General features: G+C 39.0%; 1 protein-coding gene across 3 annotated transcripts in view; it reads right to left on the reverse strand.

The window, feature by feature from the left end:
* Window positions 1-19,382, reverse strand: part of LRP2 (LDL receptor related protein 2) — a 138,366-nt gene that overhangs the window by 48,856 nt on the left and 70,128 nt on the right. For all 3 annotated transcript variants that reach the window (XM_075093368.1, XM_075093367.1, XM_075093366.1), the window contains 13 exons: window positions 16,456-16,599; window positions 15,399-15,508; window positions 14,061-14,238; window positions 13,500-13,713; window positions 12,776-13,015; window positions 12,429-12,617; window positions 10,142-11,062; window positions 9,428-9,593; window positions 8,431-8,589; window positions 4,679-4,968; window positions 3,193-3,396; window positions 2,559-2,801; window positions 1,371-1,496 (listed from right to left, as the gene is read on the reverse strand). In XM_075093368.1, the coding sequence (XP_074949469.1) occupies window positions 1,371-1,496; window positions 2,559-2,801; window positions 3,193-3,396; window positions 4,679-4,968; window positions 8,431-8,589; window positions 9,428-9,593; window positions 10,142-11,062; window positions 12,429-12,617; window positions 12,776-13,015; window positions 13,500-13,713; window positions 14,061-14,238; window positions 15,399-15,508; window positions 16,456-16,599 (3,184 nt within the window). The remainder of the gene's footprint in view (window positions 1-1,370; window positions 1,497-2,558; window positions 2,802-3,192; window positions 3,397-4,678; window positions 4,969-8,430; window positions 8,590-9,427; window positions 9,594-10,141; window positions 11,063-12,428; window positions 12,618-12,775; window positions 13,016-13,499; window positions 13,714-14,060; window positions 14,239-15,398; window positions 15,509-16,455; window positions 16,600-19,382) is intronic.

Raw genomic sequence — 19,382 nt, forward strand, 5'->3', positions numbered from 1 at the left:
CTGATGTCCAAGGTTGTAACCTGACTCATAGCCCTGCTTCTACCTCACAGGATCCTAAACTCGACCATCTCGTGGTCACTGCAGCCAAGGCTACCCCCAACTCTCACATCCCCAACCAGCCCTTCCTTGTTTGTAAGGATAAGGTCGAGCAACACATCTCTCCTTGTTGTCTCCTCCACCACTTGCATCAAAAAGTTGTCCTTGCTGCTCTGCAGGGACCTTCTGGATCGTGCATGGCTCACCATGTGCTTTTCCAGCAAATATCAGGGTGGTTGAAGTCCCCCATGAGGACCAGGGGCTGCAATTGCAAGGCTACTTCCAGCTGTCTGTAGAAGGCCTCCTCATCAGCTTCCTCTTCTTGATCAGGTGGCCTGTAGCAAACACCCACAACAGTGTCACCCATATTTGGCTGTCCCTTAATTTTCACCCTCAAGCTCTCAACTTGTTCTCCTTCCACTCTGTCGTGGTTTAGCCGGCAGCTCAGCCCCACACAGTCGCTCGCTCACTCCCCCACCAGTAGATGGGGGAGAGAATCAGAAGGGTAACGCTCTTGGGTTGGGATAAGAACAGTTTAATAATTAAAATTAAAAGAAACAACAATAGAAATGCAATGTAAAGGAGAACAACGAGAGGCGCAAAGCCCCGGGGGAGGGGGAAAGGGAGGGGAGAGGGGGAACCAACCGCCGAAACGAACCACACACGCCGCAGCCGCTCGCCGCCCGCCGACCCGACGCCGCGCCGCTTCTGCGCTGCCACTGCCCCCCCTCAAAATACTGGTCATGGTGTCACATGGTATGGAATGAACCTGCCATTGGCCAGTCGGGGTCAGCCGCCCCCGCCGTGGCCCCGCCCCTCCCAGCCCCCCCCCCCCCCCCCCCCTCCCAGCCCCCCCCCCCCGCCACGCAGCAGAGCACGGGAAGCTGGAAAGGTAGCCGACCCCACAGTGAGGAGAATTAACCCCTTCTCAGCCAAAACCAGCACACACTCCAAGGCAGAGCTCGATGCATTCCAGTTGCTCCCTCACATAAAGAGCAACTCCCCCACCTCACCTTGCTGGTCTGTCTTTTCCGAAAAGCCTGTAGCCATCCATGACCACATTCCAGTCATGCGAGCTATCCCACCATGTCTCCATGATTGCAATGAGATCACGGCCCTGCGACCGCACACAGACCTCTAGTTCCTATTATGAGCTCTTTAATTAGATAAAAGCATTATTTAGACTATTGAGAGCTAATAATACAATGCATATACCTTATAATTCTTCAGTATTACAAGAGTAGATGTTTTGAGAAGAGTTATGTCAAAAAGCAAAGAGCAGTGGAATAAATTTCTGAAGTACAAGAAAAGTAACCTAGGCCCTATAAACTTACCACAGTGAGTGGGGCTTTCATCACTCATATCTCCACAGTCGTTATCACCATCACACAAATACGTTCGAGGAATGCAGATATTTGTGCTTTGACATTTTGTAAAACCAGACTGGCAAGTGCGCTCCGCTTTAAGGAGGGAGGAGAAAAAAGCAGAAGTTCTTTAGAGCTTTTTAATACTGTTATGCTGTATCTCGTGGAAAGATCCATAATATTGTTAAAGAGTCCCATGTCACTCACTTGCTGAAGTGCACTCATATTGCTCATGCTATATGGAAACAATTAGACAATTGCTTTTATTGACACAAATCCTGACCAAAAAAAAAAGTTCGAAGAAACATATGCCAATACTTGCAGGTGAGGGAATGTAAATTGGCATGTATTCACACCGTAATATCTGCATTTGCAGCCAGCTGATACCATATGAATCATCAGATCAACTACAAATGACTAACAGACCAGGAATTTTCATATATTCAGACCTCATGGGAATAAAAAAATTATCACAAATAATATGTTTAAAAACCAAAATCAGTGTGCACACAAAAATGCAAAAAAGAATTCTCTAACTCCAGACAAAATTTTCCACTAAAGAATGTAACCTTAGTGCAAAGGCATGATTAGGTTGATTAACTGCAATAGTAGTCAATAATGAACTAATCACAGCTTACATCTTAAGGAAAACATAGCTGCTAACTTTTTGAGAGCTATAAGGTATATAATTTTAAACAGAATAAATATAAACTGTGTCTGTATAAGAGTCAAAATATATACTAGATTTAATCATCAGGAGTGTAAGTAATATAGCATGACACAAAGTAAAAACCCACTGTCAAATCTCCAGGCTAATCCTGCAAAACTATAAGACCTGCATCCAATTCGTCTGGAAGAATCTTTCTGAAGTCCATGGGATTACTCACAAGACATAACATTAAGCACTGCATGAGCATTTCTTGCATCAGGGTAGACTATTTAAAGCAATAGTTCTATGTAATATCTTAGAGTACTCCAGAATATCTTTTAACAATTCTATTTGCTTCAAATAACACAAAGCAGAATCTGTAATGTAAATGAAGAAATTTTTTATCCTCTTTGCTGATTTTATCATAATTCTTCACACGCAAACACATTTAGGTCTTCGGTCTAAAGAATCAGACTCAAACAGGCATTAGGTAATTAGGATAAACTTACGGCAATTTCTCTCATCTGATGTGCCATTATCGTAACAGTTGTTTACTCCATTGCAGACGTACTGAAGAGATATGCACCTTCCATTATTGCAAGTAAATTCTGTGTGGGAGTCACAGGTTCGGAACAAGCAGCCAACCTCATCACTGTTATCTCCACAGTCATTGTAGTGATCACAGCGGTAATGATAGGGTACACATCGCCCATTACCACAGGTAAATGCTGTTGGCTGACAAGTATGGAAAGCTGCAGGAAATTTTAAAAAATAATTTAACAATAGAATATACATGGATAAAATGTAATCTAAGTTCTCTGACAAAGTAACAAGTAAAATCACAATATTTTTACCTGCTAGGGCAATCACAGCTGCAAAATGGACTGCATGAAAAGTAAAATGCATATTTGAATTAAACAAAGTAGAAATTGGCTATACATGATAAAAGTCCAATACTACAGTGCTGCTGGATTCTAGAGCAAATCAGCAGCTATTCAGACCTCAAGTCTGAGCAAGCAAGGGATGGTTTCCAAACTACAGACATAAGATCCATGATCATAAAGCCATAAAAGTGACAAAGAACACAGTACAGGCAAGACAGGGTATGTATCACTTTCTCATGCAGTTATTTTAAATGCTTACCACACACACTTTCCAATTCATCACTGCCATCACCACAATCATTGTCATTGTCACATTTCCATCGCTCAGAGATACACTGCCCGTTAAGACATGTGAAGAAACCAGTATCACACCTGGTGCCATTATCCACAATACAGTGCTTGTTATTATTGGCTAAATACCAACGACCTTCAGAGGGGCACTGACATTCTGCACCAGCTGGACCTAAATTTATGTTTGACAGTTAAATAAAAACAAGGAGACAGAAATTGAAACAAATTTAATATTGATGCTTTAGATAGGATTCTATTAAACTCTTCACAGTTGTAAGACTGGAAAAGGCAACAAAATTCTCACAGATCCTGTAAGATCTATCTAGTTAAATAGAAGTGTGGTGACTTAGCCAGATTTTTATCTGGCTAAATACATGCAAACCCATTAAAATCCACAAGAGTTATTTCAGAGTTCGCTAGAAGAACTGAGATCAGAACTTGGAGTATCTTTATATTTGCTTGTTGCCCAAATAGTTTTTGGGAGCCGGCAATATGGCATCTGATGCTTTCAAATATCAGACCTACACCAGCTGAGGCTCTATCCCTCAAAATTAAACCAGGGTTTTCAAAGCTCCTTGCACTAGACTAACTGCTCTTCTCAAAATCAATGAGAAGTTTCAGTTGTTTTCAGGCAAGGCAGCTTTTTAAAGACATTTAAGATGCTACAAATGAAAGCAGGCACTGAATCAGGTTTTCAAAGTCAAGGATTGTAACTTCCAGAAATCCACAACACATGGAACAGCTCTGTAACAGGTATGCTCTTTGCGGTATACTGCCATTCTGCCATCTGGACTGGTGACCTGTTGGAGCACTTTGACTGTCTCCTTACACATACATTAAGGAGATACACAAGATGGAATACATAGGTCACTAGGGTCTTGCTCCAGTATGCAGCTGATGATACAGAGTACGTTTCTGGAGTCCATGACTCAGAAGGTCACCTGCCCCACAGTGTAGACAGAAATCTATTTGTGCTATCTTCTTAGTAATTCTCCAACATTTAAAATGAGGTAGAAGAAACATTTATTTTGGAAATTAATCACTAGAGGGAAAGTCTTCATAATATCACATGATAAACAAGCAGTGACCGTAAAGATTTTTTTAAATACGTGGTAGGGAACATCTGTTCAGTGTACAGCGTATCAGTATGCACTCCTAAGGCAACTGAGTACTGCAGAGCTCACTTCATGTCTCATCCCAGAGGAAAAATAGTTAAAACCCCAGAAAACAACATTTTCATTTAAACTGGAGAAACCCATGATTTTTATTTGTGAGGATTCTCAGACACAGTCCTCAGGTTGGCAAAATACCAGGGCCTCGAATGGCAATCATTTTGATTGCATTTATAAATAAAATAAATGTTAAACATTTAGGAACACTAAGAAATATTTCAGCTGTCTCCATGTGACTAAAACTGTTATACTATGAACTCTAATAAAGGCATAACAGCTTACCTGGTGCACAGATGTGACTGCAGCCACCATTGAACTGGTTGCAAGGGTTGGTACACTGCTGCTGCTTACTTTTTGCCCAGACATGAATATCCATTGGTCTTTGTGGAAGATTCATGATCATTACAATCTGATCTGAACCATCATACTTATTAGCTCGGTAAATGCTTTGTGTGTTCCAGTCTGTCCAATATATGTGCTGATCAAACAATGTCATTGCAAAGGGATGCAGAGCAGCGCTAACAATTACCTCACGATTTGTACCAGTGAGAGTGCATCGCTCAATCTTCTGCCTAAAGTAACAAAATGATTACATCTTAAAAGAAAGAAGTCTTAACTTATGTATAAAGCCACACCCTAATTAGTCTGCCAGCTAGTATCCACCATTTCAGTAATGTGCACCAATATGTAGGGTGCTGTTATGAGTTAAAAATCTCAAGTTTGCCAATCTATGGCTTCAATAGTGATGCATTGTGGCAGCTCTGTAATACTGACAAAATAATGTACTGGAAGTAATCAGGCTGAAGATTGAAATGTTTAAACAACTACGCTACCAAGAGCTAAAATGAATGCAAAACTTCATGACATAACACACTTTTGGAATGGGTATGAAATTAAAGACTTCTTGTATCAGGAGAAAACCAACAGTCCCACAAAATGGGACACGTTTTCATTTCAGTTTTATCTTCTGCAGATCCAAATTTACACCATCAGGAAATACAAGCAAATTCATGAGACTATAAATATGCATTTTCTGCTATTTCTCACATATGAATACAGGAGGGAAAAAAACAGTTCTAATATATAATAACCACCACATATATAACATCTAATAGCCACAAATATATAATGTATGATAAACATTTCTTCCTAGTTGATCTTCCAGTTTTGTATCTACCTTAGGAACAGCGCTTGCAATGATAAACAAAATTCCAACAAACAAGACTTCAAGGAGCCCCAAAAAATCCAGTTCAACTCCAAGTTCTGTGATAGACATGTTCTGCTGCATGTGAACCACTCTTTACTCACACAGAGAGCGCTCTGATCCACAATCACTTTGCTTCTCCCCTTCAGCCATTCCCACCCTTAATGACCACTTCAGCAAAGGTCAGTGAGGAAGCAGGGGAAGACATGCTGATGCCAGGAGACTCGATATGCACTATTCATGCAAGGACATTATTTCTAAGCATTGTTTATAAAGTGATGATAAATGCTAAGGCTTCTTTTACCACACAGATTCCTGTCTGATGGGCAGACCATACAAGAATAAAGCATGAAAGAAGAGAAAATTAAGGATGCTCAAAAGTTATTTGCAATGAGGATAACAAAAGAAAGATTAACAAGTAATAGCTGGGGTTATTCAAAGGGCTCTAGAGAAAGAGCTTGACAGAAAAACATCAAGATATAAGTAAATGATGAAAATTACATGAAGTATTGACAGCAAGCTGAAGACAGCAGAACAAAAATGAGCATGGACAAGGGCTGTTCCTTGCCTCCAGCTCCCAGCATCTTGCTGTGCACTGTAATGTTCACGTAGCAAGGCTGCCAACCTCTTACTGACAGAAAGAACATAATATGGGTTGTCTCTGCTCCATCAAGTAGGGCATCATTCAGCTGCACTGCTCTTAATATTCATCTCTAAAGAGCAGATAGAGGTAGGACAGTGTGTATACTTATGTATAAAGGCATAATGCTCAGGAAGTGGATTGGTGTTTATGCAACGTCAATAGAACAGAAAAATTTTCTCAGATGCTGTGGCATCTTTCACGCACAAGCTTCTGAAAAGGAGCTAATAAGAATCCCAGAATGGCTCTATGGAGGGTAAGCATAAGGAAGCTGTGGGACTAAAGACATCATATCAGGAGATTTTCTTCCTGCTAGCAGCTTCTTTCCCTGTTCATCATTGCATGGCCAATACTTCTTGCCTTTGAAGTCAGAAGGACCAAATGTTGGAGACTCCAAGCAGAAGCTCCACCATTCAGTTCAAGCCACCAAAAGAGTTCTCACAGAAACACAGAAATGCTCCAATAACTTAGCATTAGCAGTAGGAAAATCACTTGAACTTCTTTTATCTAACCTCAAAGCAACTGTAGGTTTAAGTCTCTGCTAGAGGCAAAATTTAATTATTACCAGTTGTATTTAAGGCATTTGCTAGACTACCAGTGTGGGCTGAATAAGAATGGAAACAGCCAATGAGAGACAATGAGCAGATAAGAAATTTCTCAACATGCTGAACAGCTCGTTTCCTTTGTGATCACTCGTAGGAAGGAAAAAGCTGCATTTCATATAAGCAGGAGAAGAAAATCCAGAATTTTAGTATTTATTACAGGAAAATAATAATAGGCAGGCAATATAAGGCAAAAGCTTTAATGTGAAAGAACAGTGGTGGGGAAAGTGCAGGAAGACACTTTTCTGTGAAATTGCGCTTCTACAAAAGAAAAGAAGCTCAAATGCATTCTCCTGCAATACAGGCTCAGGTAGTTTCCCCCTTTCATGCCACAGTACCCAAGTGTCAGCATGTTGTCTGGTGAGGGATTCTTACTTTGTTTCATGCAGCAACTGTGAAGATATGGGAAAGGAACAGTGTACAACTAGCACATATGTTCTATCTACTTGAGATGTATCTCAAGACGTGTGTGTGCCCAATGGTATCACAGTACTTACAAGGCAACAGGAGGGTTTAGAACAAAAGAATAGAAACACTACTTTAGAGGAAGAGGGATAGCACCTTTGGGAGACTAACATAAATAAGAGGAGAACAGAATAAGCAAGAGTAAAAATCAATACTAAAGCTCACCCTTGTGTTCCCTTAGTGTATTCAGAGCTAAGGAGCACTGTTATTTTTGAGTGTCTGGTCTTCATATCTTACTCTGTGTGCTGGTATCTGTCCCTCTGCAGGAGTAGAAGCCCTCTCCATGAAAGTCAGAATAAAGAAGACTCCATACTGTTTAAGCATATGCTCCCCTACCTCCCATAACTATAGTTTGAAAGAGAAAAGAGGATGCCTCATTTGACATCCTCCATTTCCCTTAAAACAGAACGTCCCATTACACGTGCCCTGTCTTCCTGCACACAGATGAATCCAAATAAGAGTGCCTTCCTCCCAGAAGAGCCAGTAAAGGCACAGACCGTAAGAGTTATTACATTACAGACTTCATTTTTCTGTCACAGAAAAGGAGAAGTCTGCAAAAGAACTGCTATCCTGAAGGAACCAGAGGGAAATGATCTGATTGCTGCAGTGATTTCTCTGAGACCATGGGTGAATTTGAATGGATACAAACTAGATTAGTTTTAAGAACTTTCCTGCTGACAGAAGAAATTCTGGTGGTGTAAATTGAAAGGTCGCATTCTGTCTGGTAGGCAACAGCAAGAACATCATGCCAAATTCCACAGGTGACAGGCATTAACCATGAGCAACTAATGATATAAAATGTCCAGTGGGATTGTATTTGTTAGAGAAAATGCTTATAGAAGTCCTGCGTTGCATGTAAGATGAACAAACTGCCAGTGGGTACAAATGCCGTAAAGCAGTGGACTAAATCCACACTGTGGTATAACAAATATTCTTACTGCACAGTAGTTCCACATCAATATCAAGACATTGCATTGCTATTAATTAACTTTTGACATTCTATAATAAAGTACCTAATTCAACTAAAATGCTGAAAAGCAGTTCAAAAATGAGGAAAAATAAATAATAGATCTATTAAAAAATTAACCAAATATAACCCAAAAAGTGTGTTATCAATACATACAGATTTGCATCAGCCCAGTATAGCTGCTGTTCTTCATAGTCCAGGGTAAGCCCATTTGGCCACACCAAATTGGCGCTCACAATAGGTGTTCTGAAGTTTCCTCCAAGTGTAGCTCGCTCTATCTTTGCATTTGAACTCCAGTCAGTCCAGTACATATACCTGTCAATAACATGGTTACAAGATTATATTTTCAGCAAATAAAGCTCACAAAGCTCTTATCTGCTCCAGGGTATTTCCACCCTGGTGTCCCTCACTGAAGTGCACAGTGCAAAACTAGTGGAAAAGTACTTCTTCCTCTATTTTGGCCCACATTGACAAGGGAATCTTCTAGCAGGGAACACTGAGGTCCTCTGGAGCGAACTCCAGAAAAGTTTTTCTAGCTCCTGTAAGAACCCAGTAAAGTCAATTAATCTCTTTCTTATCTTTCTTCATTTGAAATACAGTATCATTAGTAATGAAATTAGAAATACAGTAATGCCCCCAGACTCTCAAGGAATGTTTTGATATCAAAGCAAGAATTCTTCTGAGGTACTCAGGAAACACAACAGAAAAAGTGAAAGATCATGTAAGACTCTAAATAGAGAGATCTCTTGGCAGCGCCACCTAATTATCATGATATGATATGCTTGAAGAAATCTTGGTTTCAAGAAATACCCTTTGGTTTTTTCTGCTTTACACAGCAGAGGATGATAAGTTGCTTGACAAACACATGCTTTGAACACCATTCTCATTTACCTCCTGTACCTGGCTCCTGCCCTCACTAAGTGGAACCTCAGGCACTACACGTTCATAAATGTTCTATAAATCTTAGAAGAAAATTCAAATCCCTGAGGCTGAGATCTGCTTAGAAAACTTAAAACCAAAGAGTTAGATCTAGGACTGTTATGCACAGCTGGAATTTAGGGCTCAGAGCAGGAAGTATCCGGCAGTCTCTGTCAAAGTCTAAATTGTATAGTTTATGTTGATTGCAGGTGAAACTACAAAGTGCAACACATACCCTCTGCAGGGATCTAATACAACAGCTCTTGGTCGTGGAACCCGGGCAATAACTGTGCGGTTAGATCCATCCACAGCCATTGAGCTGATAGTCTGATTGAGGTAGTCACTGTAGTAAACTCTGTTGTTGATCCAGTCAAAGGCTATGCCGTCTGGAGTCCCCAGGTCTTAGACAAATGCAAGCAAACACACACAAGTTCAGTATGGTTTCCTGAGACATTACAATATTCTTCACCTATTATAATGTGGAAGCACCAAAGATCTCTTTGAAATGCCTTTTGTATCAATACAAATTTATTCATTGAAAATTCTGAAGAACTAATAGTTGAGACTCAGGAAGTCCTGTGTATGTAGTAGGGTTACAAAAATCTTTTCCTCACATAGACCTAAATTCTCGTTGCTATTCTCCAAGTAGCAGGAATCGTCCTTCACTTGAAAACAATTTACCATATATAAATTTATTACATATAATTTTTTATATGTAATAATATTTAACCAGTTTTATATTTCCATTTCATTGTGATCAAGGTGAAATAAGAATCTCAGAAGAAGAAAAAACTGAGGAAAACAGTCAAAAGGAACATTCATCAGATATCTTAACTTAGTAGTCTACCTTGACCATTAGCATAAAAATACCTGCTGAGGTAGTACTAGGTGCTGCAGTCCAGTTTTTTTCAATATCCAACTACTTTGTATCACATTTCAGTGCACTCACCAGATGCAACTACTGTTGGAGAGCCAACTCCTGAGTAAATACTAACATAACTGATTCTTCCTGTCCCTGAAGGATAACTTTGTGTAAAATATATTCGGTTGTTTATACTGTCAAAATCCAGGGCCACTGCAGTTCTTAACACATTGACTGTGCGGAAGGGAGGACTGTGATTTTCAGGATCTAGGTGGATACTTCTGAGGGCATTCTCAAGAGCAAAAATCAGGTAATCATCAGTCGAAATGGAACATCTCTTGCCATCACTGCCTAGTGTTCCAAAGGCACAACCACAACTGGGTGTCTGCATGTCAGGCAGGGCAAAACACAGATGAGAGCAGCCTCCGTTGTTGTCCAAACAAGGATTGTTGTTGACATCAAGGGGTGAACGTGACTGGAAATGACTGTCGTAAATGGTAACATCCCTTAGCCAATTAATGTTGTCTCGGATCACTGTTGGCTGATCAGTATTGCCTGGCTCCTTGCTGGCTTGGAATACTTTTTTCAGATTCCGATCCACCCAGATCATAGAATTTCCAAAGACAGTGATACCATACGGAGTTGGATAGCGACTACCATAACGCACGATTTCAACATCACCACCATCAGGCTGAATTCTTGCAATCATATCTAAGGAATCATCCACCCAGTAAACGTAGCCATTGCTGTGATCTATGGCCAACCCACGAGGTGTGACAACACCCTCAGACACAAGAACTGTTCTGTTGGTGCAGTCAAGAAATGCACGTTCAATCTTCGGATTTTGCCCATAATCTGCCCAGAACAGGTATCTGTTCTTTGGGTCGACTACTATGTGCCTTGGCATGTCTATGGTAGTTTTAAGCAGAACACGGCGATAAGTTGTGTTTAAACGCAAAACTTCTATAAAAGTCTCTGTCAGGAATGCATTTGTAAAATAAAGATTTCCTGTATTTAAAGAAAAAAAAAAAAAAGATTAAAACCAAAACAGAATGTTAATATATAGCATCAACACCTGAGAACCATGAGCTGATAAAATACTAAACCATAAAATGAATATCCATAAACATCTTAGTGGTTGGGAGCATAAGGTACTTGTCTACACTTTGAGGAATTAGAAGACACCTACACTGACTATAGTCAATTCATTTCTAAATCCTCATTGGTTGGCATGGGGAAAAAAATCAGTGGTATAAGATCAAAAGTGCATCAACTACAATTGTTGTTTAGGTATACTTTGGTTTGTTTTTTGGTTTTTTTTTTAATTGAAGCCTTTGGCTTGCCCTTCCATACTATTATCCCTTTACCTTCTACAACACGCAACTATGAAATCCATGTCATGGCACAGCACTTTATGCAGTAACTAAATTAAGTGTATAAAGCACATGATTATTCTAAAACTTATCCCAACAAGCCTATCAATCAACAGAAGAACTTTTGCAAAACATATATAGTACATATACATATAAAATAAAAGTATTAATGGCAACGGTCAGCTACTTAGAGGTGATGAACATTTTCTAAAGAGTTAATATTTGAATTAATCTCTAACATGTTATATAGGAACAGGAAGTGCAAGTGGGGAAATTGAAGTTCAAAGACAAAGTATTCCTTCTGCTTTCTTTACTTTTCATTATAATTTATAGGATTTGTACACAGCAATCTGAGGTTAGATGAAGGGTCCTTTCTTATTGACAACGTCATGAAACAACTTTTTCCACTCTTCTCTGGTACACGTTTTTCACTATGTAGTATATATTTCACTAGGTAGTAGAGTATAGTAGTACACTGGATAACAGCTACTTAAGAATCCACAGGGTAGAAGAGAGACCTAAGACAAATAGAATCATAGAATGTCCTGAGTTGGAAGGGACCCACAAGGATCATCAAGTCCAACTCCTGTCCCTGCACAGGACAACCCCGAATTTACACCATATCTCTGAGGGCGTTGTTCAAGTGCTTCTCGAATATCACCAGGCTTGGTGCCATGACTACCTCTGTGGGGACCCTGTTCCAGTGCTCCACCACACACTGGGTGAAGAACCTTTTCCTAATATCCAACCTAATCCTCCCCTGGCACATCTTCCTGCCATTAAACAAGAAAGCATAATGAAAGAAAAGGTTCTATATATGGTTGTACATATCTGCTCTAATAAAACTTTCATTTTTACACATATATGTAAACATGTTTATAGACAAGTTAGAATCATAGGACTTCCATTCAGAATAGTTCCCTTAGAATACATCTATGGATCCATCTAAAAATTTTACAATCTGTAAAGAATAACATTCTCCTAAATTCAGCTATGCTTACCTGCTACCCAGTCAACTGCAATGCCACGGATCCCATTTCGTCCTATTCCATTTGTCACAACATTTCTAAAATAAGAACCATCAGGTTTAATTTTACGTATTGCATTCTGAGAAGATATAGTGCTACTGAAGTCACACCAGTAAATGAAACCAGAAGGCATGTGAACATCCACATGAAGTGCATTTCGTCCTGAAATATTTGGAAAAGTAATAATTAATTATCTTTTATTATTTGTAATAATTATCTTTGATATAAACAAACTTATTTAGAGTATGTGCTATGCCAGCAAGAAATGCCAAAATATTAGGCATTATAAGATTCTTTTTCCTACTATAATATTCACATACCTCTTCCTGCCAGTGGTACCATGGCTTCAGAGTGATCAGATGTCTCTAAACTAAATCCTTTAATTGCAGAAAGCATAGAAACAATTACAAAAGAACTGTATGGGGAACAGGTTCTGTTATCAGGATTTAGCTGAAAGCCAGTAGCACAGGCACAGGAGAATAATCCACCAGGTACAGGCAGGCAAAGCTGCTGGCAAACTCCAATATTATTACTGCAGCCATTTGAGGAACCAGCAGAATCTGACAAAGACACACATGGCAAGACATAAAAATCTGAACTGTATCATCACAAACTCCCGCAGATATATAACCAAATTCATATGCATACATAGTATTAACAACCAACTGACAAAAATAAAGATCTTAATCACCGTATGTTTTTGCACATAAGTGTTAGCAATGGATTTGCTGGTTTCTTGTCATCTAAGATCAATGGGGCCAAGAATCAGGTAAAAGGGATATATTAATTTGAAGCCAAAGTAACAAAATGTGTTATTTAGTCAATATTATATTTATAATATTTTAGTAAAACCACATGTGCCAATAGATGCCTTAACTGGATGGTGGAACATCTCTTTACCAAAACCAGGTAAAATGCTTCTGACACTTTTCCTGGAAGCCTAATCAAACCATTTCCTTCGAAAGAGCATGCATTCTGTCTTTGAGGGAAGTCTGAGTTCTTACAAGTTGGATATCCTGAAATACCTCTATAGCAAATACTCACTGTCTCTGTAATACACACGAAGGCATTTCAGTCTTGGGACATTATCTCTCAGCACTACTTTGTTTGCTCCAGTGGACTTGTCAACTCGTTCAATAACTTCATAATCGCGATCAGTATAGTATAGAAAGGTATCATACACAGCAATTCCCCATGGATGAGAAAGATGAACCACCAGAGTCACACGATTTGTACCATCCACATTGCCTTTCTCAATCTAAGAAATCAGTTTAAAGCTTCATATTAAATTTCTTATAATAAAAGTTCAATGTTACAGTACAGAATTAAAATTCAACATATGCTATTAAAATCTCTTTATGTGCAAGGTCTTTATATACAAGGAAGGAAAGGGTCAGCAGGATGTCAATAATTATTTCTGTTTTTTCATTCAAATTCATCATATATTTTTAATGGTAACTAGCAATGACAGTTGTTCAGATTTTGCTCAATCCTGCAACTCCCAATTACATGAATAAACTAAAGAAATTTAACTACTCATGTGAACTACAGACGCAGAGATACATGAGCAGGTAAAAAAGCAATTATTTGAAAAGTATCTCCTACCACTCCTGTGCTTGTGACAGCCCAGTACAACTTTTCTTCCTTAATGTCAATGGTAATGAACTCTACATGGTCAAGGTTGCCAGTGAAGAGGGTTTGTATGCCTGATCCATCCATGTTTGCACTGGCAATCTTTGCTGGGACTCCACTGTCAGTTCCCTGGTCTGACCAGTACAGTTTCCTGTAACACACATTGTCACATCTGTTAGCAAAGCTGATAACAGAGATCAATGGACCGGAGTCACAAGCATATGCTTAAATCCACCTCCTTCGTCAGACAAATACTTCCACACATGCTGAACAGAGATCACTTTGAATCACACCACAATGAAAAAGGGATCTTGTTTGAAAAAAAGAGAAAAATGCTTGTTCTCTTTAAAAAGATAAATGCCTTGAAAAAGAGAAATGTGTTTCTTTTGAAAAAGAGAATAATGCCTGTTAAATCATTTTTAGAAATCCATAACCTCCCCTGTCCTCCCACAATACTGTCAGCAGGTAAACTCAGTAGAGTATTAGGACTATAACAAGAAAGCAGGAGAATAATAATTCTGTTTCACAGATGGCTGCAAATTTTCAGCAGTGAGTTTTGTTCCAATTTGGAATTTCAACTCCAAGTTAAAAATAGCTATACAAAACAGAAATCCATTATCTGGTTCTGAGGAATATGTGCACCACTCTGGCCTCAGTTGCTGAAGAAGACTTAGGGCACACGGCAGTCAGACTCCCAGCTAGGGACAAAATGTCAAGCATCAGTTCATCTGAAAGCCTGAAAGTCACCAGCGGAACTGTCTCATTACTAATTACTCATTACTAACATGGTCCCATGGAACACTGATTCTGGGAGGGGAAGCATTGCAATTTTTGGTACTCTGTTGGAAAAAAACAAATTACAGCTCTTTTTGGGAGAAAGCAGTAAAATCATATTTAGTGCTATGCTGTTTAACATGTGACATTCTTTCCAGGTAGTGTGTCTTTCTACTATAGATAGAACTCACGGCAGACATCACAAGATATTATAAAGAAAAACTTTAGAGTTCTCTTTACTTTGGGTTCCCTTTTTTCAGAGACTTTTTCCACAGTCAGAAAATTCTGAGATCCTTTTCAATTTAAAAATGTTACCATATAATTATAAGGTAAATTAAGGAGAATGAACATTTATGCAACAATTTATGAAGCCATGCAATTATTTTTCAGGGCTTAAAAACAGGAAATAAATTCTGCACAAATATGAAAAAAACAAAACCATGTCAAATCCAAGATGGGAGCTGAAGACCCTAAAAATTAAGAAAAATATGGAGAACATACTCATGTGCAAAGGCAACAGCAATTTTGGAAATTTACCCTCTTGCTGGATCAACTGTCAAACCAATCGGTGTGCCAGCTCCCAGAGAGGTGCCATCATTGGTAATCAGTGTCTTCCTGTACATGACATCACCATGCAGCTTCAGGACCTGTGCAAACACTGAACTCATCAGAGCACATAATAAAGAACTTATGATAGATTTTCAAATTAAAGCAAGGAAGCCTAAATCCACAGGGAGCTGAAAATGCAGAAGACTTTCTAATACCATGGAGAAAAAGCACATTGGTCTGTGCTCTAACCGTCTCCCTTCTCCAGCATCCACCCCCTGAATGAGCTGCTTGCAGCTTAGAACCTGCCTAAGTTAACAAGTAAGCATCCTAGGTATAGAAACAGTTAATCTTTCAGCTTCCATAATATCTTGAAAGTATTACAGGTGGAATGAGTTGATGAAATGCTGATTTAGAAAGTATTCAATTTTATTTAAATTAGCTGCCTTTTAATTTAGTAGTATCTATTTATATTTTGGGACAAGGACGTTAATGACTGGGCTTATTCACAGTCATTACCGTGAATATCCATTACTCTGAATATTGCTTATCCTCTATTTCCCCACACTAGATGACAATTTTATCCTTAACATACCATCAGACTGCTACTCTCCAGAAAGCGACATAATATGATACCAAAGCACTTGGGAGTGGATTTTACTGCATTTGATGGCAACGTTTCTTTACTATCAGAGGCACTGCATTGCGATCCGTGATTTAAAGTGAGAATAGTAATAATAATAGTAACTCTAGTGATCAGAGAGGTTGTGTGTCAAACACCAGCAGCCTAATGACTTGAAGGGGGGAAGAAATCTATGCACAAATAAAGTTCCCATAATATACTGCTTTCAATGTTTTTGGCTATGCTCAGATTTAGGTTTATCTCTTCAAGTTGGTAAAGTATTTTTCTACAGACTGTTTGCATTTTACCAAAAAAAAATCTAATTTGTCTTTCACTAAAAAAAAAAAAATTACTAATTTCAGCCTGTATTCATAGCAGTGAAGAATCTAGGCTCTTATTTTCCAATTGTCCTTCTTAAATAATTACCTCAATTGACTGTGTCCCTGGGTTACTGTAATACAGGTTTGCAGATATCCAGTCCAATGCCAGACCAATAGGAGCACCAATAACAGCTGCTGGGGCAAAAACTGTCCTGTTGGCTCCATCTGACCTCACTCTGTGAATTTCACCCTTGGAAAAAAGACAACAAAAGTGAAAAAACGGCAAGAGCAGAAAACACTGCTCTATTCCAACTACATGAGCACTTGCTTTATATTACAATCTTTTCTTAGCAAAATGAAAATCCAGTAGAGAGAAATGTATTTGTATATGCTCAATGGTTAAACATGGTAAAAATATTACTGTAAATCATAATTATCCAGTGTGAAGAGGCACTACCATTCACCAACCAAAACCTGATCAACAGGAATAATATGACTATATTTTATAAGGTTGAATGGTATATATTTAAGCTATATACAGTCACAATTCTGTAATTTGTATTTCATTATCAAAAGATTTTTACCAGGATACCTCACTTAACCATCTTGAATATACCTGAAATCTAGTAAAAGAAAACAGTGTTCTCTCCATGCATAAATATTTAAGAACCAAATTTTTAATAAGCTGTAATAGCAAGAATCAAGACTAATATTATCCTTGCAGGTTTCTTCATAACGGTAGGTAGCCCTTGAAATAACTTATGACTTGCAGATTCTATGGTATTAGCTACAGCGTGTGATGCTAAAGCATGATATAAACAAGCACTAAACAGAGAGACAAGCCAGATAAAGGTCTGAAGAGGTTACTATAGCCACCTTCCTAGGCTTTCTTCAGGTTATATCAGTTTTACAGGAGTTCTGCAGAAGTCCTGCACATCATCAGATGAATCTTTCACAACTAGTATTAATGCAGAATTGAAACACCAGTAGCTATCACACATTATTAAGCCTTTTGGAGAAGAGGTCAGTAGGGTTAGGGGAGCTGTGAACGGGTGCTGAAATCTGTTTCTCTCTCCTCACTAATTACTTCCTCCTCCACTGATGCAGACATCCTGCATCTGTCCTGGGAAGATCTCGTTCTGTGGTACAGACTCCCAGCCAAGGTAGCACTGGGACCCACCACCCCAGTTCCTCACTGAAGTAACATGTGCAGTAGGTCTGTTCTGCTCTGGCACTTTGCTGGAAGGACAGAGGTGCACTGCTAACTCGAAGGGACAGAACATACAGCACACCATTAGAGCCTGAACTTTGCATCACTTGAAGACAGAAGCTGTGCAGCTAACACTAGCCCAGTTCAGGAAGGGAGGAGGCAGAGGCAGAGCAGGCATGGGCAACTAAAAAAAAAAAAAAAAAAAAAAGAAAAAGGAGAACAGATTGCAGTTGCCATCTCAGAGCAAAATCAAGGTAGAATCAGCTTTAGGAAAAGCACCCAGTCATCATTTGGTCCATGCATAAGCTTAATTGCTTTGTTACTGTGACATGAGTATACTAAGTATCTCAGTGCAGAATTGCAAACAGTGCTTCACAAAGGAATCAACGTATCAGATCACAAAAATCTGAACAAGAACTCCAGGACAAATTCACTGCTGACTTAAATAGGTAGAATTTCTTAGACACCTGTTAGAGTGCTTCTTGCTGAATCCTAACAACATAGTGCTATTTGCAGATTAACCTGTCCTTGAATCCCTAGGCCTACAGAAAAAAGTAGGAAAGTAGGATAACTTTTGGTACTGTATAAATCCTACTTTGAGAGCCTGATGGACACTGAATACTTACAACGGTGTCTAGAATGATAGACACTTTAAAGACAGTTAGAAATTCCCCTGCCTATTATTGGCATTTACAATTAATAACCTATGGAACATGACAGCTGAAGATAAAAATACTTCAGAAGTGTCAAGTAGAATAGGGAGGACTGGTATTTCTCTCTGTTTCCTGAGTTTTCTTCAGACAGGGTGAACAAGGTGATGGATGTCCACTTGAGCTCTAACTACAGCTCCAACACTGGCAGTGAAATTACCACTACAAACTACAGAAATACCAGGAAAACACAAACATGCAATGGATGGAGGCAAAACATGGTGTTAAGAAGAGGCCTTGTGATTATGGACAAGCGCTACAATTAAGAAAGTAGGCAGATACACTTCTGTCATTAGAAACTAGAAAAACACCTTTTCTCAGAGAGCAAGCTATGACTGACACAGGCGTCCTAGCTCTATTTGGGAGCAACAGCAGGCTGAGGCCTGCAGATCAGGGGTACTGATAGGGGGCACAGCCCTTAGTCACACATTTGTCATGCTGGACCTCTAGACCTAACTAAAATACAGCGCTTACCCGCACCCAGCCTGAAGAGGCACCTGACATTTCACTTGCCAGCTCTGTTAATGGATAAATCAGCCCATAACTTCCTACAGAACTGTTCAACCTCTTGTAAATGTCAGCTGTATCTGCTGGCTGAGATCTTGCAAGAACATTTTTTCAGACTGTACGGAGGATCACACAGATTCCTGAGTATTTATCTCGTTCCTTGGGAAAAGGTTTGCTTAAATAGTTCTATTTAAATACTTCATGGGAACTAAACATTTTAATTTTAAAAGAATAAATAATTAAATAAATTCTAATTCCTTTATAAGTGACACACAACAGGCTTTAAAATGAATGATTTCTAAACTTATTTTTACTTCAGACCTGTAAAATATAAGGGAACATTGGGGGGGGGAAAATATAAATCTTCTGTGGATGAAAGGTAACAAGTTAGTGTAAAATGTTTCTGTAAAACATAACTACGGAAATCTTTTTATCTACCATTATACTTCTCCAGGACCCAAGCAATGCTTTTCTTGAAAAAACAACTGCTTTAAAGTTTCCAAGAATGAGCACATATTGCTGAATCAGCCGTTTTCTGCCACATCCATCTCCCAGACTGCCACAGATATTTTGGGGGTTTTTTTAATTTTTAAGTGTCCATTTTGC

Source organism: Phalacrocorax aristotelis, chromosome 5 (genome assembly GCF_949628215.1).
Source record: "Phalacrocorax aristotelis chromosome 5, bGulAri2.1, whole genome shotgun sequence".
In the NCBI taxonomy this organism is placed as follows: Eukaryota; Metazoa; Chordata; class Aves; order Suliformes; family Phalacrocoracidae; genus Phalacrocorax; species Phalacrocorax aristotelis.